Source organism: Ranitomeya variabilis, chromosome 8 (genome assembly GCF_051348905.1).
Source record: "Ranitomeya variabilis isolate aRanVar5 chromosome 8, aRanVar5.hap1, whole genome shotgun sequence".
Taxonomy (NCBI): Eukaryota; Metazoa; Chordata; class Amphibia; order Anura; family Dendrobatidae; genus Ranitomeya; species Ranitomeya variabilis.
In genome coordinates this window covers 65182663-65208337 of record NC_135239.1, presented here as the reverse complement: position 1 = coordinate 65208337, position 25675 = coordinate 65182663, and the positions used below count along the sequence as shown (strand labels likewise).

The 25675-nt window shown below is 44.0% G+C and overlaps 1 protein-coding gene across 4 annotated transcripts in view; it reads left to right on the top strand.

The window, feature by feature from the left end:
- Nucleotides 1-25675, top strand: part of SUCO (SUN domain containing ossification factor) — a 96091-nt gene that overhangs the window by 36565 nt on the left and 33851 nt on the right. For 3 of the 4 annotated variants that reach the window (XM_077278018.1, XM_077278019.1, XM_077278021.1), the window contains exons 5-11: nucleotides 7678-7815; nucleotides 9155-9305; nucleotides 10296-10413; nucleotides 17228-17349; nucleotides 18570-18637; nucleotides 23092-23199; nucleotides 23685-23790. In XM_077278018.1, the coding sequence (XP_077134133.1) occupies nucleotides 7678-7815; nucleotides 9155-9305; nucleotides 10296-10413; nucleotides 17228-17349; nucleotides 18570-18637; nucleotides 23092-23199; nucleotides 23685-23790 (811 nt within the window). The remainder of the gene's footprint in view (nucleotides 1-7677; nucleotides 7816-9154; nucleotides 9306-10295; nucleotides 10414-17227; nucleotides 17350-18569; nucleotides 18638-23091; nucleotides 23200-23684; nucleotides 23791-25675) is intronic. The other variant, XM_077278022.1, reaches the window with a different exon arrangement.

The following is a 25675-nucleotide window of genomic DNA, read 5'->3' as shown; positions in this document are numbered from 1 at the left end:
TCTGCCCCCTGATGACTCCTTAATGAAAAGGGAAGTGGGGACAGAAATAAATAGAAAAGCAGTGCATGTAGTTAGGGAAGATGGATGGCGAGTTTGTAATTCAGATATATTACAAAATAGTTTTGATTGACACAAACGGACGGGGATTTAGGAGGAACATTACTTTGGATTTTGGGCCAGTGCTTCATCTCCTTCATTATTGGAATCCGTAGAAGACCTAGAGGTTGGACATCCTCCACCGATGAGAGATGGCACATTGCTGGGATGTGACATCACTTTGTAAGTTGGTAAAACTCTGCTAATTCCACCCCCATCTAGTATAGATCCCCCTCCATGTCACACCTGTAGGGCACCAGGAGGTGACACATTTTTGAGAGTTTTATATATTGTCCTCAAAGTAGATTTGTGGAACTTTATTGACACAGGGGACATCCTTAGTGACCGCGCTCTTTTCTGAGCCCTGTGTGTTAGATGTGAAGAGGGATGAGAGATTCTGGTTAGATCCTATGCCCTCAAGAAACACTTTAATTGCAGATCTGAGGTTAGTCTGCAGATTAATGACCCCTGTCTTAAACCAGTTTATCCATCTTACTAGAGCAGCAGTTGTGGGAGGAAATTACATTTTTTTTCCTCTTTGTAGCCACTTATTTCCAGTGCTCGTGGTGCTACAGGGAGCAGATAGTCCTCTCTCACTATACTGTGAGCGCGGCTGTAATCCGTCCCCAGCACATTGATGGACGGCTTGCTCAGCACACACACACTGCAGAGTGCACTGATTACTGTGAGCGGTGACTACCTGCTCCCTGCAGCACCCCGATCACTGGAAGCGAGGGGCTACATAGAGAATAGTGTCATCTTCTCCAGTTAGCGGACTACATGGGGTTAATGATAAAACGGCAATTACTAATCTAATGAACCTGTCACTCCAGTGTGGTTGCTACTGTTCTCCCCGCTGGTTCCCTTTCAGTAGTGTCTGCCACAAGACCAATGCAGCCACGTCTCATCTGACCCTCCTCTGCTTTAGCCCTGTGAGAAGTGATTGGCTGCAGTGGTCACTAGGTAAACTGCATGAATGAAGACCACTGGGGAGCACTGTAGCAGTGGCTTTGGAACTATAGGGGTCAGGGAGCTAATGGCCGATTTTAACGAATAGCATTTACTGCCTTTGTCAGACTTTTGTACCAGAAACCCTCTTTTAAACCATAATTGTTGGCCTATTCCCAAGATAGTAACTAGTGATGAGCGAGTATACTTGTTGCTCGGGTTTTCCCTGAGCACGCTTGGGTGTCCTCCGACTATTTATGACTACTCGGAGATTTAGTCGCAGCAGCTGAATGATTTACAGCTACTAGCCAGCCTGAGTACTTGTGGGGGTTACCGTGTTGCTAGGGAATCCGCACAAGTAATCAAGCAGGCTAATAGCTGTAAATCATGCTGCCAGTGATGAAAACTAAAGCTCCGAGCAGCCATAAATACTCGGAGACCACCCGAGCGTGCTCAGGAAAACCCAAGCAACGAGTACACTCGCTCATCACTAATAGTAACTTGTCTCCACTCCATTTGTTAGGAGATAATTTCTTGATTGCTGGAGGTCTCATTGGACCCTCCAATATTCTTGAGAATGGGACTCTGTAAAGCGTCATACTCAATGGAGCGGAGATGAAGCTCTCTTGTACCCCAGCGATCAGCGTGTTCTGTATCCTGAGGATTGGGGATAACTTTCTTGGGAATAACCTTTTTGAGCACCATCAAACTATACGAGCCCGAGAACTATTAGTGCAGTGTCTTGTACTGTCTTCACTTCTACATCACGAGGTGACAGGAGCGGCCCCCCAGTCCTTCATAGTGGCCGCCAGGCATCATTCGCTTGTCCTGCACTGATTTTTGGGATGCATCTGGGAGACCCTCTAGCTATGGATATGAAGGCACTGGATAACCCCCTTTAAAGCTTGGCAGGAACATAAGATTTTACTGTCCGTGATGTCCGTGCTGTTCTGCATAGTTACCTACATTATAGGTTGGGTAACCTTGTAGCTGCGGTGCGTTACTTCTGCTGATTCTGGATTATGTCCCATTTCTGTCAGTTGGATTTTGGACAAGAACCGTAACAGATTCCCTCCCAGCAGCTAAGCCATGCAGTGTGACAGGTTTATCTACGTCACTGGGCGAGCTGTGTGCTGATATGGAGCCCACTGGGAGCACTGGGAGGCTTCATTCTACAGGCTTGTGCATATGGCTGGAGCATTACTTCCAGTAGCTGCTGGCAGGATTCAGCTGGGCTCTAGGACAGACTAGACCTTAGGAGTAACACTGTATAAGTATCGCAGCACTGTATAGCCCGGGGTGCACACAGATGGCGGCATTACACAGGCTGTTCTGCTCCCGGATGTACCTGGTTATATGTGATGTTGGATCAGTTCTTCATTACTGTGTGATTGTGCTCTAGTGTACGGACTCTAAAGTTAAACATTAGGGGATGTGCAGGCCGTATAATACATGTGCAGGGCCCCTGGACTTGTTCTGTTGCCACCTCCTCAGGTTATGGGGGCTGTGAATTGCTGGCAGTGTCGGGGTGCGCCTGCTTCTGAGTTCCCACTCCCTTAGGGTGTTTTTCTTTGGATCCTGTAGTCAGTACTGAACTTTCCGTGCGGTTTCTGGTTCTTGGGTCGTGTCCAGTCTCTTTTTGTTCTCTTGTCTGATCGTACTCCTGGCTGGCATCGCTCGGAGCGCTACGAGCCTGTAACTGGCCCGCCACTATTGTCTGAAGACACGCGAATGGCCTCGGCACCATTGTTCAGCAGGGAGGGTTGTGTTCTGTAGCTTGGTCAGACGGCCCGCCCGGCTCCATGGAGCTTGTTTGATTGAAAGAATACAATCTTTTATCATTTATTATTATTCACTATACATTGGTCTCTGCTCGGCATCGTGTTCTTAAACTTCTGATTTCAGTTGACCAGTTCAGGCTGGCTAAAATAAACTTTCCAGGATTGTGATTTTTTTTTTTTTTTTTCTTTTTCCCCCCCTGTTTTCAGAGATTAAAAAGAAAATAATTTAGGTGAATCACACTTGCCACATTATAGCAGTTTTTATTTTAAGTAGCTAAAGCCAGGTATAAGAAAGAGGAGAAATTGTGTTTCATTTGTTTTCCTCCATATAACTTTTTTTTTTTCTGTGGTGTTGCCTCAGTAAACCGTATATAGGGTAGATGGCGTCATTCTGCCATATACAAGTGCTAAGCATCATTGCTCCTACCTGTATTCACTTTTTAAGTTAACCTGTTATTTGCCATAAAGAATGTAGCTCCTGATCATTGAAGTCTATGTGCTGTGATATATGTGATGCAGTAACCCCTGTAACAGGTAGGGGGCGCTGCATGGTGTCCCCGGGATGTGCACGGAGTTGTATTGAGGCCGTGAGAATTGACCTGCAGTGATGTCAGGATCACGTGACCAGCCCATGTGATCCATTACTGTGGGTGTGGTTACAGGTACATAACGTGACCAGAGTGTGGGTCACATGTTCCTGTGTGGTTCCAGTGTTTGGACCTGAAGGGTCCAAGTGCAAAATCCCTGAGGGAGTTCCTGAGGGCTCGGTGTGTTCCTGTGTTGGAAGCCTGGGAGGAGGCTTCCTGGAAAGCACCTGCTGGCGTGGGAGGTCCTAGGAGGAGGACCGGATCCCGGAGCAGTGCACAGTGGAACTGGGGAAGCTACAATCCTTCAGTGGCTCTGGACTGACTAGTGTGTGCCGGCCAGGCAAGTTGGTGATCCCTGTAAGGCAGCTTACCCGGAGGTGTGGACTGGCAAGGAGTCAGCAGGTGGAGCCGGAGCTCCCGTCAGGTATCGGACAGGCCCGGTAGTGCTTGTGAAGTTCTATGAACTGCGTGGTCTCCCTTGGGAACTGGTTAAGGGAGTACCAGCGTGTTTAGAGACGACAACCCGGAGTCACATGTGCTGTCTGTGACTTGGGACGTTGGTGAAGTGTACGGCGTACGGACACCCTGGTAACTGGGCGAAGTGAGAGGCCCAGCACGTTGGTGTCCGTGAGGCAAAGCCGTACACTGAAGTGTTAGAAGCTGCAAGTAGATATCACCAGTTGGTGCCTGTTGTGTTTCATGTTTTGAACTGTGCGTAACCCGGTTTATGAGGCTTAATAAACCGCATGGACTGCTTTGTTTTATAAACCCGTGCCCGTGTGCTTGAATATCGCGGCCAAGTGAGTGTCCCCCAACACTCTCAGTAAGAGAAACCTTACAGTGCATTACTGCAACTTTTTTATGTTGCCATGCTCTGGAGTATATAAAATAAAGCTGCTTGTGGGGAATTTATCTCGCCGTTTTGTGTGTACAGAGCCCATGCAGACTTGTGTCATCATGGATACTTGATACAAACCTGAGCGAGCAGAGAAAGTAGTTGTAAGACTCCTCTGGATGCTGCTGATCACTCGTCAATGATATAAAGGCTCAGGCGCACAAACTCCATCTGCCCAGTCCTTTTCTTCTCCATCCTCCGGCAGGAAGGAGGCAGGAGGACCCCATAGACCTCCAGCCGTCATCCACTCACTCAGAAATCGGCAGGATCGGCTGCCTTACATCTAATGTGTATGACTTCATATTCCAACTTCGGCTGAATCCTGTAAAAGCCGTGGCTCACCTCAGTATATAGGCCTACGCTTGGTGTGTAGGGCAAAGCCTCGGGTGTACGTGCCGGCGTACCCGACTGTGTACCATGTGTGCTCTTTTGTCATGCCAGCTATACCTTGGTGTTATGTGACCTTGTCCTTACTGACTATGTAATCTTATAGATGCAAAGATTTGCATAAAAGCTGTATACACAAAACGGTCGGATTAGTTTACACTATTTGCAAAATTGCTTTTTTTTCTGTCGATTGACTTGAAAACCAAAATGCTGAGTAAAGCTACCACCTGTTGTAATCTACATTCCCATTAATATTGGTGTAAGATCTATGACTGAGGCTCCGATACGGATGTAACATGGTCTTAGGCTATGTGCACACGTTCCTGAACTTCTCGCTTTTTTTTTCGCATTTTTTCGGCCGTTTTCCGCTGGAAAAAAAAAAACAAACGCTAAAACGCTTACATTAGGCATCCCATCATTTCAATGCATTCAGCAGTTTTTTGTGCACATGCTGCGTTTTTTTCCGCGAAAAAAATACATCTCTGTAAAAAAACGCACCATCTTCATTAAGTTTGCGGATTTTTTGTTTTTTTGCTGCTATATTGCATTGGGAAGCTCTGTAAAAAAAAAACTTGAAAAATCCGCAAAAACGCAAACGGATTTTCTGCAGAAAAAGTCCGGTTTTGTTCAGGAAAATTCTGCAGACATTCCTGATCGTGTGCACATAGCCTTACCCTGACTTGCTGGCACTTGCAGTGCGGCCTATTTTATAGAATAGTGCTTGCTTTGCTTAGCCTTCTGAGCAGCGGACCTGTCACTTGTCATCAATGTCCTTTCTTAATTGGTGTAAATGTCTGGGGTTATTTTATTTGTTCCTGCTCCTCTCCTCGGAGATAGATTTACATACAGTAAAGAGGGGGTTATCTAAGCTTTCACCTGACTGGGTGGGGTCCTCAGGAAGACCCCACCCAATAGAGGAATTGAGGATCTCTCACATTTGGTAACAAGACCGGATTCACGTACAGGGAAGAAGGGGGCATATCTCAGGAATGGGGGGGGGGGAGCCTGATCAAACAGAAAAGGACACCAGATTCAGTAGAGCAACAGCATTTACACCAGATAAACATTACATATTTAGGCCGGGGTCACACTTGCGAGTGTGGTGCTAGAAACTCACGCATCAAGTCCCAGCACTGCCGCCAGCACTCGGGACCGGAGCATGCGGCTGCATGGAAATGCATGCAGCCACACACTCCGGTCGTGAGTGCCGGCGGCAGTGCCGGGTATTGTTCGAGACACTCGCGTGAGTTTCTCTCATCACACTCGCAAGTGTGACCCCGGCCTTAAAGTGAATCTGTCACTTGGTTTTTACAACGCCTTTGTAAGCAGCATTATTTAGGAACAGAGACCCTGATTCTAGTGATGAATCACTTAGTCTACTTTGTGCAGCAATTGTGATTAAAAAAGTTGTTCTATCCTGCCGATCTAGCAGTGCTCTCAATGCTGAGATCTGTATAACTCCGCCCACACCACTGATTGGCAGCTTTTTGATTACTAAATATTGACAGAAAGCTGCCAATCAGTGGTGGGGGTGTGGTTATACAGAGCAGGAGTACTAGGAGTCACAAGACACCTAGTCCTCTAGTGATCTTCTGCTGATTAAAATACTGATTTAATGTTAACACACAGCCTAGTAAGTGACACATTGCTGGAATCTGGGTCTCTGCCCCAACACCATGCTGCTCTCTGATTACATAGCAAAAACCTCCTGACAGATTCCCTTTAAGTGACAGATCCTCAATATTAAAGTCTAGCAGGTCAACTGCTCAGCTGTCTAGAAGACTGACTTGGATGCCCTTTATGGCCCTCCGACATGAGGGAGTCCTTGAGCTGTGAAACATATATTCCCATAAAAACACAATATTTTAATAGACACTTGTTAAAAAAACACCTTTCCCAGTGCACATTATATAGAACATAAGTTATAATCATAACCTGTCAAATCCCTATGCTTGCCTGCTATCCGTACCTAACAGTGGAGGTTGGCACCCTAGGATACGCTTATTTGGCGCCCCCACTGCGCGGCGGCTGTCCCAGACTAGCCCTAATACCTCCTGAAAATACTATAGGTGGGAAAACCATAAGCAAAAAGAAGAGCTGAAGGGATAGTGCTTATCAATTAAAGAACAACACAGGTTACTGTGTAAAAAGACATCCTCATATTCAGTACATGATACCACCCTTGTGTCTAAAATAATTAGAGTTTTTCAATATCTGTAGAGCAGGAAAAATGTCCCTCAGTAGATGGACAAGGTGTGGACAAAAGGTGTCACAACAAAGCTTCATAGCATGGTTCAAAACTTAAAGGCATTAATGTCCACAGCGATTTTTGTAGATCCTTAGACAGTGTGCATTGATTACAAAACAAATCTGGAGGCCAGACCAAACTTAGCCTCCAGCTTAATGTCCACAATAGTTTCCAGAAGTACACAAACAATGTGCATTGATGCCAGAAAAAAACAGAAACAAAAACAAAGCTGGGGGTTAAACCAAACTTGGCTTCCTGCCTCAACGCTTTACCCCATCCATGCGGTTCCTCAGGAGGCACCATATAGAACCATAGATAGGAGGTGTCCGGATGCAAAGACAGACCTGACTCCGTGAGCTGGAAAGTGTGCACTCTCATTTTAGCAGATGAGCATTCATCACTGGATGGGAAACCCATGATGGGGACGTCCTCATGGGCACCAATAAAGGGGTAAAATAATCTTCTGGCTGATGCTTGATATTTGCGCATTCCTGCAGGCTGTAGTGAGAATATCTTTGAAGCCATGTTCTGAAGATATCGAATCAGACAATGACAGTCACAAAGTTCCCGCCTAGGAATGGGCCTGCTGTGCTGCTTTCTCCTGCTTTTCTTCTATATATTTTATTTTTTCTGCCCCCACCTAATCGCATTAAATGTCCATAATGGTTTTTGCATGGTAAGCTGTGTGCTCTCCAGTTCCCCCAGGGTAAAATCGCTGTTATTTCTCTCCTTCAGTGCAATAGAAGCGTCCAGCGCTCCTCTCCCTGTAGTCAGCCCTAGTGACACTGAGCAGTCAGACCCTGACTGTGACATTGGGGGGGCAGTAGAGGTTCAGCCTGAGAGCGAGCCCTCCTTTATCAGTCCGTCAGCAGGGTGAGTATTGAAGTAGGTTGCGCTTCTTACAGCCAAATCATTCCAAAGCCAAACTGGGAAAAGGTAACGCTCCTGCTACTAAGGCCGCGCAGCATCCAACGCCTCACATGCTTTGCTTGCATTTTTTTTTTTCTTTGCGCCTATTGTCTTTGCATGGAGTACATGAAAGCACAAGTGCAACTGAAAGGCTTCGAGGAGATCTGTACCGCTCTGTAACATCTCTGCTGCTTCATCCTGCCCAAATCTTCCACTCTCGGTGACACCGATCACAAATGTGCCCAGCGAGGCAGATCTGTACTGGCCACAGAGGTGATCAGCACCTCATCTTGGTGCAAGTAGTATTGTGACAGATTAGCCTTAAAGTTGTTCCCAACTTTGCAGATATCAGCTATCAACTGAATAGTTGTTAGTTTGCAGTTGTTGGGGGTCTGAATTCTCCACCCCACCAATCCTGAGAATGAGAATTTGATCTGACCCATTTGAATAAAGCAAAGGTTTCTTATTCCCTCCTTTCTTTGTTGATGGGACTGCTGGAGATTGCTAAGTACAGGATCGGCTAGCTTTAGCTGCCCCATAGACAGAGCGGACCGCATGCATAGCCTCTGCTTCATTCTAACAGGTCATTGCAAATCCCAGTTTTCGAGACCGGTGGGAGATCGAGCGATTGGACCTCCAATGATCAGCAAGTTGGGGATCACCTTTTTAAAGGGTTTTCCTGGTTTCCAACTATTGCACCTCAGCTCCTATTGAAGTGAATAGGAGCTGAGCTTTCAGTACCTGGAAAATGCCATCACGCAGAGAGAGGATCTGGGATGTTACCGCTCTGATCCCTGTTTTCACATCCATCCACCTCTGTATCTCATAACAGATGATAGATGGGGATGCCAGGTCTCAGACCCCTACCTATCTGATAATGGTGACATCTGGAGAACCCCTCAAGATAGATATATTATACATACACACATAGTAAAGCTCTCAGCGTCAGGGATTCGGTTGACATAATCCTCTCATTTCCTTTATGCTTTTGTAGCTGCACATTTTGCTTTTTGTTTAATTGATGCAAAAAACATTGAACATGCATATTCCGCACATTGGAGACGACGTCTTAATTCATTAGCCGAGCATGTGAGTCATTTTCTGTCCTGTAGATCTTACAGGGAGCTCGTAGCTATCTGTGCCATAATCCTTGTATCTATTCATACTGTGGTGTTGCCGTGTCACAGCTTGCTGCACCTGTATGAATGTCACCGCTTGCTTCCAGATGTGCATGCTTTACTATTGGAAAACAGATCTCTTTGTATATCTTGGTTTTTCTCTCTTCCACAACGCTTTATTTTAGATTTGTCACTGAACATGTTGAAAACATCTCGGTTTCAAACAAAAAACGAAAAGAAACTTCATCTGATGTGGAGGCCCAGGCATCGGCCCTGGGAAAGGACGCAGAAAATCCAAAGCTAGCCCTCAATTTTTCCCACAAATTAGAAAAAGAGGTAAGTGATGTTGGCTTAGAAGGTAACCTTGTAGAACTTTTCCCTGAGGCAGTGACCACTGTACATGGGCTAATGTGAATGCATAGAACGAAGAATCTAAAGCCCCATACACATTGGCCTGTAGTCAGCTCAACCGGACTGAGTCGGCCGGTGCAAACGACAGACATGCTTGCCTTGGTCACCCACAGGGACTCTTACAGGTTGCTCCAGAACTCACTGGATGATAAGATGAACACTGAAGCCTGTGATTGGCTGCAGCAGACAAGCGTCTAGAAGAGCGCCACAATGGATGCTTATCTGAAGATGCGCTTTCATAGTCACCTGATCATGGTAGCCAATCACAGACTTCAGAGGTCATGTAGACATCCAGAGTTGCTTGCACTGCATCCGCAGTGGTGACGGCAGGTGAATTTCCCTCTGTTGTTTTTTTTTTTCAACATCTGACAACCCCTTTAGCATGAACCCTTTAATTGCACTGGGCTGTTCAACAGCCCCACAATAGATGTTTTATCCTTCTTTCCCCTGCCATATTAGTGTCTGGCAGCAGATTATTCTTCTACGAGGGACATAACAAACTGTATTTATAACATCTGGATTCATAGGTCAGACCACAATGCATATTCGGGGCCCTACATACATAAAACCAGAACATTCTGGGTCATAGTTGTATCTGAGGAGCTGTATGTAGGCATTTTTTCCCCTGGAAACTTGGATAGAATATGGTCCGGGACGTAAGATCTTATGAAGCATTTCTAAATACAATGGCTAGTCGCTGGCTTGAGCTCCCTCCTAGTTGGGATAGCACCACAATGGACTGAAACCATCACTGAAATGTGAACAGACCTAATAAAGCTGTGTGAGAGCCTTCATCTAGTGGCTGGAATGGTCATGGACCATCAAGGGGGATTAGGTTCAGAGAGAAGTAGCGACGTCTTGGCTGGAGATCTCACTGTGCTGTTTTATGAACACCATTGCTTATGCCAAATATAGATGATCGGCAGCAAAGAAGTGACTGGAGGCGAGCCGGTGGTACCTGGGAACACAAAGGATGACATTCCAACCTTCGATGAATGGAAGAAGCAGGTCATGGAAGTGGAGAAGGAAAAAAGTATGTCATTACCTGCGACGTGGTACTGTATAACAATACCTCTGTGTAACATGGACTTAATCAAAGTGATAATTACGACCTGTGTCTTCTGTGAGGATAGCTCAAGTTATTAATGAACTGTCTGCGTTACACAACCAATTTAGTTTGGTTGATACCTGTCAAGTAACTGATGGGATTGGTGCTGGGACTCCTTCTAATCAGATCTTGTCCACTACATGCCTCATTCCTTATTGGCATCTTATTGCATCCCTTGTAACTAGCAAGACCTCTACAGATTTTGACACATGCTCTTTCCATTGGGCAATATAGGAAAATCCCCTTATTTGTCATTTTAAGAGAGATTTTCTGTAACTAAAGGGTTGTCCAGAGCACCAACCCTCCTATAGGGGCAGGCAGGTCAAAGAAATGCTTTGATATCTGTGACCTAATGTCTTATTCCTGAGAGATCCTCTTTTTTTTTTTTTTTGTTCTGTATATGTAAATGAGTAGTTAAGATATATGGTCCAGACATAGGTCTTCCTGAGAATCTGCCTCCAGAGATGATTATCATAAAAGAAAGGGGGCATTACCAGTGTGAGACATGTAATGACGGACAGTCTGCTCTTCTGGTCTACATGTCTCACACTGGCAATGTCCCCTTTTTTTTATAATAATAATAATCCCTGGAGGCAAATTCTCAGGGAGATCTGTGTCCGGCCCATAGATCTTAACAGCTAATTTACGTATTGGGAAACGGAATCAAATGATACCTTGATATCTGCGGTGAGCTGTCTTATTTCAGAGAAATCCTCTTTTTCCTATGACCTGCACGCCCATATAGACTGCTCCGAAGGGTTGATTCTACTGACAGATTCCCTTTTAAACTAAAAATATTTTTAAAGGGATGGTGCATGTACTTTAGTGGGCACATGCTAATGGGCATTCATATATTAATTTTTTTTTCTACAATATTTGGAAGTTGTGTGCTTTTCTTACATACGTTGAGTTTATAAGTCCGAGACTAACACCAGACTTTATTGTTCATGCTTGACTTTCTTAATAATAGACTTTATCCATGTGAGCGACTGAGAAGGCCACTGTAATCTCTCCAGAGCCTCCATGTGGAAAGCAGATGAGCTGAGAATAGAAAGACGTGGACAGATTTTTTTTTTTTTTTGTAGATTAACTTTTGAAATGTGACGTGTTGTGGGCCACATTTTATTAAGGGTTTTATTTCTCATGAATTTTATTCTCCAAAGTTGAATTTCTTTTTTTAACAAATCCTTCACCTTTTGCTGAAACCAGTTTATCTCCTAGCTTTTGCTCCATTCCTGCTCAATCCTTCCCCCTAATCCTCATTTCTTCCCCACAGTAACAGATTTTACCGCTTTCACTGTAGTATATACTGTATGATCGGACTCTGCAGCTGATGTCTGGCTCTCTGTGCTCTGATCATATGCTGCCCTATGGAACAAGATAAAAATCAGGATTCTGAACGCAGCTTTAGGGTCCCTTTCCACTTGCGAGAGAAAAAACGGTCCTTAATCTGGACGGAAAAAAACGGATGTAACGTATGCAATTGTCATGAGAGTGCAATGCGATTTTTAATCGCATCATCCGTTTTTTGTAATCGCATCATCCGTATGACATCCGTATTACTGTCCGATTTGTACGCACCGGTGTCCTTTGAAAAGCCGGCAAATCAGTGCTGTGTACAGTAAAATCACACTGAGAGGTTAGAATAGAGTAGATATATACACATAGAATAGGTATATATACATATATATATGTCAGTGAGACACCTATATATGTATATTTATATTTAATGCAACGCTAGATAGCAGAAAAGCTGGTAATTCAATTGCTGGCTTTTCATTTCTCCTTCACAAACCCGACAGGATATGAGACATGGTTTACATACAGTAAACTATCTCATATCCCTTTTGTTTTTTGCATATTCCACACTACTAATGTTAGTAGTGTGTATGTGCAAAATTTGGCCGCTGTAGCTGCTAAAATAAAGCCAGTGACTGAGGGCAGATATTAATAGCCTAGAGAGGGTCCATGGTTATTGGCCCCCCCTGGCTACAAACATCTGCCCCCAGCCACCCCAGAAAAGGCACATCTGGAAGATGCGCCTATTCTGGCACTTGGCCACTCTTCCCACTCCCTTGTAGCGGTGGGATATGGGGTAATGAAGGGTTAATGTCACCTTGCTATTGTAAGGTGACATTAAGCCAGATTAATAATGGAGAGGCGTCAATTATGACACCTATCCATTATTAATCCAATTGTATGAAATGGTTAAAAAAAACACACACACACAATATTGCAAAGTATTTTAATGAAATAAACACACAGGTTGTTGTAATATTTTATTGCTCTCTCAATCCACCTGAAGACCATCGTTCTGTAACAAATTAAAAATAATAAACCAACAATATACATACCTTCCGTAGATCTGTAACGTCCCACGATGTAAATCCATCTGAAGGGGTTAAAATATTTTACAGGCAGGAGCTCTGCTATAATGCAGCTGTGCTCCTGCCTGTAAACCCCGGGGAATGATGGTAATGTAGGTCAATGACCTGTAGTTACCTTCATTCGCGGTGATGCGCCCTCTGCTGGATGTCCTCATATGACGTCGAGCGTGGGAAAAAGTTCCCAGGCTGCAGTTTGAGGACATCCAGCAGAGGGCGCCTCACCGCAACTCAAGGTAACTACAGGTCACCCTGCATTTCATTCATTCACAGGGTTTTACAAACAGGAGCACAATTGCATTAGCAGAGCTCCTGGGTGTAAAATGATTTAACCCCTTCAGATGGATTTACTTTGTGGGACTGACAGATCTACGGAAGGTATGTATATTGTTTATTTTTTATTTTTACTTTGTTATAGAACGAGGGTCATCAGCTGGATTAAGAGAATAATAAAATATTACAACACCCTGTGTCTTTATTTCATTAAAATACTTTGTAATAATGTGTGTGTTTTCTTAACCATTTTGTACTATTGGATTAATAATGGATAGGTGACATAATTGACGCCTCTCCATTATTAATCTGGCTTAATGTCACCTTACAATAGCAAGGTGACATTAACCCTTCATTACCCCATATCCCACCGCTACACGGGAGTGGGAAGAGAGAGGCCAAGTGCCAGAATAGGCGCATCTTCCAGATGTGCCTTTTCTGGGGTGGCTGGGGGCAGATGTTTGTAGCCAGGGGGGGCCAATAACCATGGTCCCTCTCTAGGCTATTAATATCTGCCCTCAGTCACTGGCTTTACCACTCTGGCGGAGAAAATTGCGCGGAAGCCCACGCCAATTTTTTCCGCCATTTAACCCTTTATTTTAGCAGCTACAACGGACACATTTTGCACATACACACTACTAACATTAGTAGTGTGGAATATGCAAAAAAAAAAGGGATATGAGATGGTTTACTGTATGTAAACCATGTCTCATATCATGTCGGGTTTGTGAAGGAGAGGGCAAAAGCCGGCAATTGAATTACCGGCTTTTATGCTATCTAGCGCTGCATTAAATATAAATATACATATATAGGTGTCTCACTGACATATATATGTATATATACACATTCTATGTGTATATATCTACTCTATTCTAACCTGTCAGTGTGATTTTACTGTACACCGCGCTGAATTACTGGCTTTTCAAAGGACACCGGTGCATAAAAATCGGACAGAGCTCGCATGGTTCGAGTGCTGTGCGATTTTTTTTTTTTTTTTTTTTTTTTTTCTCGCACCCATTGACTTGCATTGGCGAGTCTCGTCCGAGAATCTCAGCAATACGCAGCATGCTGCGATTTTTTTCTCAGCCGATCCAGATTTTTCTCAGTCCGATTTCGGCTGAGAAAAAAATCGCAAATGAAAAGACACCTATTAAATAACATTAATCCGAGTGCAATCTGATTTTTTATCGGATTGCACTCGTCCGTTTTCCTCGCAAGTAGAAAGGGACCCTTAGACTGAGGGTGGTCCAATTGACGATCGTTTACTAACCTGTTTGTATACCTGGAGTAAAATTTCTGGCAGAAAGTGAACCAGAACATTAAATAGTCAAGCTGCGTCGTTTCGTCCCATCTCCACTCCCAATTTGGTTTAGCTGGGGGCGAAACTGGCGTTAAAAAGCCAAGTCACAACCTTTTTGCTCAGCTCTGCATTAAAAAAAATTGTGACATGTCAAAGCTTCTATGATAGTCTTCTGGTGTAAAAGCTTTGAAGAATCGGCCCCCATAGTGTTTGGCAGTAATTTTCTTATAGTGACCATCATTTTAATTTCCTAACTCAATAATGTATATTGAATACAGATTTTATATATAGTTCGGTCTCCTCTTGTAATTTCTTCTTGACTTTAGAAATGGTAAACAGACAATGTCACCAGATGTTTGCTACTCCATCTGAGAGCAGCATGATGTAGGGGCCGAGACCCCGATTTTAGTGATGTCACCTTGTTAACTGGGTGCAGCTGTTTTGATAAAATCACGGTTTCACTGTTTGAGTGCTGAGCCCTGTATATGCCCGTCCACACCACTGGCAGCTTTGTGTGGGGACGGGGTGATACAGAGCAGGGGGACTAGGAGGCACAAGATAGCTAGTCCAGTAGTGATCATTTCCTGCTGATAAAACACTGATTTTATTGAACCTACAGAAAGCTGCCTAATGAGTGACAAATCCCTGCTGACCAGTTGATTGAAAAACAGTTGTTTTGACATAGAAATGTTTGTTCAATTTTTTTGAGCATTTCTAGGGTGCTTTTATTTTTATTTATTTATTTTTTTTTTTTTTTTAGTCTGGGCTTATAGTGACCCACCTGAAAGAGACATTATGTGCTCATAACCTAATAATGAAAAATTATTTTTAGGAGGATCATTTTTTAAAAGCCTTGAAAACTTTTCCATAGATCCTCAGTAATGCGTGTATGTAGCTCTACCTTGGAATTACTTTTCTGCCAGAAATTTTTTTTTTTCTTTCAGTTAATGACAAAAAGGTGTGATTTTTATTTGTTTTTGTTCTTGTCTCCCCCCCCCCCCCCCCTTATAGTATGATTGCATAATTTCAGCCTTTTCTCTGTTCATTGGTGAAGACCTCTATCTGTTACTCGGCCTCTTTAGGTCAGATATTAATAACAAAAGACATTTGTGGCGTGGGGCGACAGTCATATGATCAGTGCGCGTCGCTCCTGGAGGGGAATCTGGCCTTTAGAAAGCTCTCCGGTGTCATCACAACTCTGTTGTCTTCTAACATTTAGCCATGGAAAATCCTAAGCCTTAAAGAGTAACCGTCATTTTGGGTTTCCTATTTATTTATTTAATTTTTTTTTTTAACTCTCTAGTACACATGAAAATAATAAAGTTTGTAATATATCTTATTAGAGAAATCTGCTTCTTTCTCCTCCTGGACTGACTTTCCCCATTACGGTGGTGGTTACAGTTGGTGCTCATAAACCTCTATGGAGAACTGTTGTTTCAGTAGAACTTGCAGCGGGATGTCAGCCTCTAGCTCCTCCACCACTTCCATAGGATCTTCTAAGCACCAATTGCCATCTCCTATATCCGTCATAGGGACACTGAATAAAATCTTTACATATGAGTTGTGAGTGAAAGATCAATCCATGACCAGAAAGAAGCAGATGTACATACAGGGCTTAAATGGAAATAAGATAATTTGGCTCATAGGTGGAGAAAATCTGCACCATCCAATACGGACTGTGGGAATGTAGCGTTGTTCTCCAGAGCTGCATGCACAGTTCTGCTGGTCGGCTTCACTTTAGATGCATTCCTGACAGCTGAGCTACGGCTTTGGGAAAGTGCATGATGGAAATACGGCATTTCCCATAATGCAAATCCTCCGGACAAGCTGTTTAGCCTTCACGTCAGCCAGGGTCGCTGGGCGATCTCAGCCCTGCCTTATGATTTATTACTGGCGGTAACTGCAGAAATCTAATGTGCCATCAAAACCAAACTTTCTAAACCAGATCTGTAAATTTGCTGTGACTTGTGCCCAAACCTTTACTCACCCTTCACATTGAAATCCATCAATGGGAGACTATCAGCAGGCAGGGGACTACAAGTGCTGGATGGCAGTGGAGACTGTAGAGGCCATCAAGCAGATTCTCTCGGATTTTACCAACATTCTCAGAGACGACCAAGCCCCCGTTGTGGGTTTATTATTTTACAGCCTGGTTTAGTGCCTCCGTTGTATAGTCTGTGCTTCTGCAGCCGTTGAATGGCCAAACATTCCCAAAGTCACCTATATATGTAGCGTCTTTTATGATATAGGGGTTGCTGCATCTTGTTAAATGGGTAAAAGTGCAAAGTCCTGGAAAAAACAACTCTGCAGTTAACTTTAAAAAATTCCTCCTGTTCTAGTGAACGGGGAGGAATTTAATAGTGTACTGCTCGTTGCCAAGGTTACCGGCCACCTCTGCAGTCTCTCTGGTGTCAGGTCTCCTAGATTACATGTGCTTCCGAACTCTTTCCTTTAGAGCCGAGTCCTGCTCTTGAGCTCGCCGGATCAGTGGATGCGTCCAGCTTTCCGTCCACCTGCGCTCCTTCAGTGCTGCAGAGGATAAGCGGCTTCTGCTTGCAGTGTCGGGGAGCACGCCGGTCAGGCCAGCAGTGCAGCCCCCCACTGGCTCGGACTGTCAATCAGGAGTGTAGCACCGCCCTGTAAGCAGAAGGGAAGACCACCAGGCGGATGTGAGCAAAGACAATAAGAAACCCCCTGTAATAGGCTATACACATATACAGAAGTAATCCACTAAAGTCAGTCTGTGTGAACAAATACAATGTTTTCTCCCTTTTTCCTCTAGGCCAGTCCATGCATCCCACGGTCAATGTGGTGCAGCATACCGTAAAGGTCCAAAAAAATAGGAACAATTACGCTTCTGTTGAATGCGGGGCAAAGATCCTGTCTGCTAATCCCGAGGCTAAAGTAGGTGGAACAGCTCTATTTTCTCTTCCTACTGAGCATTATATTGCTTATTTTCCTTGTATATTCAAAGTGTTTTCAGGCAGGACCCCGTGCTTCTGAGTCATGAAAACGGCACGTTTCAGGGTATCAGTGCCGCTTCTTGCAGTGTTACTGTCTGATTGGAGACATTTCCTATAGCTTCTACTTAAGGTACCTTCACACGAAGCGACGCTGCAGCGATAGCGACAACAATGCCGATCGCTGCAGCGTCGCTGTTTGATCGCTGGAGAGCTGTCACACAGACCGCTCTCCAGCGACCAACGATGCCGAGGTCCCCGGGTAACCAGGGTAAACATCGGGTTGCTAAGCGCAGGGCCGCGCTTAGTAACCCGATGTTTACCCTGGTTACCATCGTAAAAGTAAAAAAACAAACAGTACATGCTCACCTGCGCGTCCCCCAGCGTCCGCTTCCTGACACTGACTGAGCTCCGGCCCTAACAGCACAGCGGTGACGTCACCGCTGTGCTTTCACTTTCACTTTAGGGCCGGCGCTCAGTAAGTGTCAGGAAGCAGACGCTGGGGGACGCGCAGGTGAGCATGTACTGTTTGTTTTTTTACTTTTACGCTGGTAACCAGGGTAAACATCGGGTTACTAAGCGCGGCCCTGCGCTTGGTAACCCGATGTTTACCCTGGTTACCAGTGTAAAACATCGCTGGTATCGTTGCTTTTGCTTTCAAACACAACGATACACAGCGATCGGACGACCAAATAAAGTTCTGAACTTTATTCAGCGACCAGCGACATCACAGCAGGATCCTGATCGCTGCTGCGTGTCAAACGAAACGATATCGCTAGCGAGGACGCTGCAACGTCACGGATCGCTAGCGATATCGTTTCAAAGTCGTTTCGTGTGAAGGTACCTTTAGTGCAGTAGTGTTATCTTATCCATAGACATTTTTAAAGGCACGAACAACATTGCAGCGATTGATGGTGTAGGAATGACCTTGGTCGGACATGTAGCTGTTCTGGATCTATAGCAGCGGGGTGTCAGCTTCTAGGATTAATCATTGAGTCTGAGAACTACTGAAATTCCCATACTGCCATCATAGTGTAAAAATCCTGGTCATTTATCACACTGGTCCCGCAGATGCCAGATGGCTTTTCTCTATTTACCTATATACTGTGCTAAACGACTAATAACAGCCACTGTCTCACCTCCATCTTCATCTGTCTCTGTTAGAGCACATCTGCCATACTGGTGGAGAACATGGATCTGTACATGTTAAATCCTTGTAGCACGAAAATCTGGTGAGTAATGGGGTATATACTATATGTTGTCTGACGGCTGTATAAAGGCAAACAATATTTACTATACTGACGTCTGTATACAGGGTATATACTGTACTGGTGTGTGTTACCTATGTACATACAGAGAATATGTGTCTGACATCTGTATACTGGGGATATACTGTATGGTGTCACTCGGCGATGTATACAATATTGCCGTCTGTATACGGGGTATATACTATACTGGTCTGTATACAAGGAATATGCTGTACTGGCGTGCGATACCTATGTACATACAGGGAATATGTGTCTGACATCTGTATACAGGGGATATACTGTATAGTGTCTGACGACGATATATACTATACTGATGTCTGTATACGGGGTATGTACTATACTGCTGTCTGTATAAATACAGAATATGTACAATACTGGTGTCTCTGTATACAGGGTCTATACTATACTAGTATACCTTTTCATAACCTTGTATTTGCATATCCTCTATATCTTGCCATCTTTTTGATTCCCATGTTTGTTTTAGGTTCTATACTATACTAGTGTTTGATGCCTGTATACATACAGGGTATACAGTCATGGCCAAAAGTGTTGGCCCCCTTCAAATTTTTCCAGAAATTGAAGTGTTTCTCCCAGAAAGTCATTGTAATTTCTCATGTTTTGTTATACACGTGTTAATTCCCTTTATGTATTGAAACAACACAGAAAAACAGCAAAAAAAGGGCAAATTGGACATTTCACACACAACCCCCAAAGTGGGCTGGACAAAATTGTTGGCATCCTCAACTTAATATTTGGTTGCAAACCCTTTGGAATATAGAACTGCAATCAATCGCTTTATATAACCATCAACAAGCTTCTTACCTCTCAACTGGGATTTTGGACCACTCTTCTTTTGCAGAAGTCGCCTTCTCCTAACAGCAATTTTAACCTCTTTCTGACCTCGGATGGGATAGTACGTCTGAGGTCAGATACCGCGCTTTGATGCAGGACTCCGGCAGTGAGCCCGCATCAAAGCCGGGACATGTCAGCTGTTTTGAACAGCTGACATGTGCCCACAATAGCGGCGGGTGAAATTGCTATTCACCCGCCGCTATTAACTAGTTAAATGCCGCTTCCGGCCGGGCAGCTGGAAATGAGTGCATCGCTGACCCCCATCACATGATCAGGGGTCAGCGATGCTTCTGCAGAGTAACCATAGAGGTCCTTGAGACCTCTGTTTACTTATGCCGGTGAGGTCCTTGAGACCTCTGTTTACTTATGCCGGTTTGCTGTGAGCGCCACCCTGTGGTCGGCGCTCATAGTACACCTGCATTTCTGCTGCATAGCAGTGATCTGATGATCGCTGCTATGTAGCAGAGCCAATTGCGTTGTGCCAGCTTCTAGCCTCCTATGGAGGCTATTGAAGCATGGCAAAAGTAAAAAAAAAAAAAAAAAGTTAAAAAAAATGTGAAAAAAATAAAAAAAAAATATAAAAGTTTAAATCACCCCCCTTTCGCCCCATTCAAAATAAATCAATAAAAAAAAATAAAAATCAAACCTACACATTTGGAATCGCCGCGTTCAGAATCGCCCGATCTATCAATAAAAAAAAAAAGGATTAACCTGATCGCTAAACGGCGTAGCGAGAAAAAAATTTGAAACGCCTGAATTACGTTTTTTTGGTCGCTGCGACATTGCATTAAAATGCAATAATGGGCGATCAAAAGAACGTATTTGCACCAAAATGCTATCATTAAAAACGCCAGCTCAGTACGCAAAATATAAGCCCTCACCCGACCCCAGATCATGGAAAAAGGAGACGCTACGGGTATCGGAAAATGGCGCAATTTTATTTTATTTTTTTTTTTTTTTTTTTTTAGCAAAGTTTGGAATTTTTTTTGACCACTTAGATAAAAGAGAACCTAGACATGTTTGGTGTCTATGAACTCGTAGTGACCTGGAGAATCATAATTGCAGGCCAGTTTCAGCATTTAGTGAACCTAGTAAAAAAGTCGATCAAAAAACAAGTGTGGGATTGCACTTTTTGTGCAATTTCAACGCACTTGGAATTTTTTTCCCGTTTTCTAGTACACGACATGCTAAAACCAATGATGTCGTTCAAAAGTACAACTTGTTTCGCAAAAAATAAGCCCTCACATGGCCATATTGACGGAAAGATAAAAAAGTTATGGCTCTGGGAAGAAGGAGAGCAAAAAACGAACACGGAAAAACGGAAAATCCCAAGGTCATGAAGGGGTTAAGATCTCTCCACATGTGTTCAATGGGATTTAGATCCAGACTTATTTCTGGCAACTTCAAAACTCTCCAGCACTTTTTCCATCCATTTCTGGGTACTTCTTGAAGTATGTTTAAGGTCATTGTCCTGCTGGAAGGCCAATGACCTAAAACGCAAACCCAGTTTTCTGACATTGGGCACTACATTGCGAGCCAAATTTTTTAGGTGATCTTCAGATTTCACAAAGCCTTGCACATGGTCATGGCACCCAATGCCATGGGCATCAAAACCACCCGAAAACATCTTTGAGGCTCCACCATGTTTCACTGTAGGTAGTGTTCTTTTCTTTGTATGCCTCACTCTATTTTCAGTAAAAAGAATGATTTGCTTTATCAAAAAGCTCTATCTTTTTCTCATTTGTTCAAAAGAAGCTTTCCCAGAAGTTTTTTAACTTATTTGTGTACATTTTGGCAAGCTGCAGTCTTGCTTTTTTATGTCTGTCAGCAGTGGGGTCCTCCTGCGTCTCCTGCCGGAGCGTTTAATTTCATTCAAATGTTGAGGGATAGTTCGCACTGATACTGATGCACCCTGAACCTGCTGGATAGCTTGAATTTCTTTGGAACATGATTGGGGCTGTTTATCCACCAGACTATCCTGCGTTGCAAACTTTCATCAATTTTTCTCTGCCGTCCACATTCTGGGAGATTAGCTACAGTGCCATGGGTTGTAAACTTCTTGATTATGTTGCGCACTGTGGACAAAGGAACATCAAGATCTCTGGAGATAGTTTTGTAACTTTGTTGATATTGTTTAAAAATTTTGGTTCTCTAGTCCTCTAACAGTTCTCTTCTCTTTCTGTTCTTCATGCTTAGTGTGGCACACACACACACAATGCAAAGATTGAGTCAACTACTCCCTTTATCTGTTTTCAGGTGTGATTTCCATATTGTTCACACCTGTTACTTGCCATAGGTGAGTTTGATAGAGCATCATATGCTTGAAACACAGTTGTTTACCCACAATTTTGGAAAGTTTGCAACAATTTTGTCCAGTCCATTTTTGGTGTGTTGTGTGAAATTCTTATTTGCCTTTTTTTTCCCTTATACACACAAAGGAAATAAACGTGTATAATAAAACAGGTGGAACTGCAATTTTCAAACGGTATTTTTTTTTTAGAGAAATGTATTATTTTCTGGAACAATTTCAATGGTGCACATAGTTTCGGCGGTGACCGTATGCTATGCTGATGTCTGTATACATATAGGGTATATGTTATACTGGTGCATGATGTCTGTATACTGGGTATGTGCTATGTTGGTGTCGGACGTCTGTATGAAGTGTGCAGTCATGGAGGGTCCACTCCCTCAGTAATGGCGGTATATGCGCACGCTGCCAGCTTGTATCAGCCTTTATACTCTATCGCATAAATCTGATAAAATAATTGTGACAGTGAGATGAAGTGACTTGCATTATTTTGGGAACTGAGAAACTAGAAAAACGTGGCCCGTCCAACGGAGAACAAAGCTGCCTCAGGGGTGATTTATTTATACATGTAACTAACTAGTGTGATCAGATCCCAGAACTGGGGCACAATTTATTCCTCCAAAGAACCTTACACAGCACTAGCGGAACATTAAAGGTGAAAATTAGTTGTCGTCCATCTTCAGGAATAAAATGATGATTTGCTCATCAGTCGGGGTGCGAAGTCTGGGACCAACACAGATTGAGGAATTGTTATCCCCTATGGTTAACTTTGATCCCCTCTGTAACAAATGGCGCAGTAGGTTGCATGCCCAAAGTAGGTTGCTGCTCCGTTCCCTCTGTGTAGTGCAGGTTGTACTTGTGCATTGCCGCTCCACTGGAACTGGAGAAAAAGGTCTCCATTCTGCCAATGGGCGCCGGTCCAAATTGTCAAGACCCCACCAATCAACAAGTTATCACCTATCCCTGGATAGATAACTTGTTTTAACTGAGCATCCCCCTTTAATTATGTGTGGAGGAAAGATTATTTCATCTTCCACATAGGAAAGGGTTCTTTACAGTTAGAGCAGTCAGATTGTAGAATGCCGATCGCCCGAGGAAAATGCGGTGTTGGCATTAATAAAGGGCTGGCTGCTTCTCTCATAACTGCTGGTGTGCGTTATCAATCTGATGACGGGTAATGTCTAATCCATCTGGAAAGGTTGGTCTTGAAGGGCCGGTGTTATTTCCAACCTGTGTAACTATGTAACTTTCTTTTCAGGTTGGTTATCGAACTCTGTGAGCCCATACAAGTTAAGCAGCTGGACATCGCAAATTACGAGCTCTTCTCTTCTACTCCGAGGGATTTTCTGGTTTCCATCAGTGACCGGTACACCACACTGACTTCTCTATTCATAGATAGATAGGTTTATGGGAAGTTAAGAAGTGTTTGCACTAATAGATCCATAGGGAGAAGCTTGGTCCTTCCAGGCTGCACATTCTGCTTCACAAAGGAAGTTAGGAAATGGCAATGCAGTATGTTACTTTCTGCCAATATCTTTATTTTCTTTTTTTCTAAGCAGATAAAGGGAACATGGATGGGGGAATTGAACAAAGTCTAGTGTGAAATATTCAGATTGTTGGCTGATTCTTACGGGGGCTTTCCATGATATATAGAAAGAGATGGAGAGAGCGATATTTATAGAGAGACATGGAGGTAGCGATCTTTCTCGCTCCCCCCAAGAAGGAGCTAGGAGACTGAGAACCCAGATAGCAATACATTGTTCGTCTAGTAGTAAAGTGTGTCGTGTGTTTGGGCTCCTTTTTAATATTAAAAAAAATAAATAATGTATGTTTTTGGCCTCTCTTGTCTAGGTATCCTACTAATAAATGGGTAAAATTGGGAACGTTCCATGCAAGAGATGAAAGAACCGTCCAGAGTTTTCCATTAGATGAACAGATGTACGCAAAATATGTCAAGGTAATGCTGCGCCTCGTTCTCCTCGCTCCTTTTATCTTTGATCTTTGTATGGTTTCCTATTACCCTTTATGTGACAAATCTTTGTATTCTACTTGAAAATGGACAATTTAAACCAACGTGACCTTTTGTCAAACAAAATTTGAGTTATGGCTGCAAGTGCGTACCAGTCATTCAGCAGACGACTGCCCATCACCCTCCTGCGGTCAGGGTATCTCCGCCTTCAGTGAACTGCTCATCAATGGGCCCCAATTCATTGAAGCAATTATGCCAGATTTCTGACATGCGCCTCTTAATGAATCTGGAGCGTCTAACTCCAGCACGCCACAGACTGGTGCGGTTCGTGTTGGTCTTGATGAATCGGGGCCATTGGTTTTTAGTCTGGGCAGAAAGTCAGAAAGTCCAATCCAAGCTAGAAATTTGAATGTGTATCTTTTGCCAAAAAACATCTTTTTGATGTTTGATTCTCCTAACTCTGCCTATGTTTGAGGATGAATGATTTATGCATGCTGACTGCAGTCACATATAATGCCCCCTAGGAAGAAATCGTGTAAAATAAGACTGACGGAAACTCTTGAACAATACATTTTACCTTTCCATGATTAATCATTATGGAGCTTTGTTACTACCTCGCCTAAATGCGACGTTCACCTTTGCAACTGATTTACTACTTTTAATGCATCCAAAATAAAAATTGAAGTCCACAAAGAGACCGCGTGTAGTCTGATCCTACAGCCAAACTGTCCATCTGTCCTGTTTGAGCAAATGGAACAGATTGCATAGTGACGGCAGGATCTGACTTTCAAAAGAGACGCATTAGTCTGCAGAAGAGCTGCAGACTCAAAACTTTAAAGGGAACCTGTCACCCCCAAAATGGCTGGTGAGGTAAGCTCACCGGCATCAGGGGCTTATCTACAGCATTCTGTAATGCTGTAGATAAGCCCCCGATGTTACCTGAAAGAGGAGAAAAAGACGTTAGATTATACTCACCTAGGGGCGGTCCCGGTGCAGTCAGGTCGGATGGGTGTCTCCGGTCCGCTCCGGCGCCTCCCATCTTCATTCCATGACGTCCTCTTCGGGTCTTTACGCCGCGGCTCCGGCACAGGCGTACTTTGTCTGCCCTGTTCAGGGCAGAGCAAAGTACTGCAGTGCGCAGGCGCCGGGCCTCTCTGACCTTTCCGGCGCCTGCGCACTGCAGTACTTTGCTCTGCCCTCAACAGGGCAGACAAAGTACGCCTGTGCCGGAGCCGCGGCGTAAAGACCCGAAGAGGACGTCATGGAATGAAGATGGCAGGCGCCGGAGCGGACCGGAGACACCTATCCGACCTGACCGCACCGGGACCGCCCCTGGGTGAGTATAATGTAACGTCTTTTTCTCCTCTTTCAGGTAACATCGGGGGCTTATCTACAGCATTACAGAATGCTGTAGATAAGCCCCTGATGCCGGTGAGCTTACCTCACCAGCCATTTTGGGGGTGACAGGTTCCCTTTAAGGTGTTTATTGAAGCCTTTTTTTATGCACTGGAGCAGTACATGGTTGCAGTACGTGATACATACTAAAGTCCTTTTTGTTCCCAAGTACAAGCACTTAGATTCTACATTCATGGGCAGATGTTTGTGTTAAAGGAGTTGTCTCCTGTTTGTAAATTCAAATTGCTAAGACATCTTTGCCTTTTTTGTTGCTATTAAAAATTTCCTGCATTCTCAAGAACAGAGGGATTTTTAATTTTATAGCTTACTCCTTGTTGCCTGAGTTACCGGCCACCTCTGCACTCCTCTATCAGCGGTGACCGGTCTCCTAGGCAAGGAGCGCTTTCTATACAGCGTGCAGTCACTGCTCTGAAGCTGGTTGGGTCGGTGGATCTGGCCGGCTAAGTGCTCCTGCGCT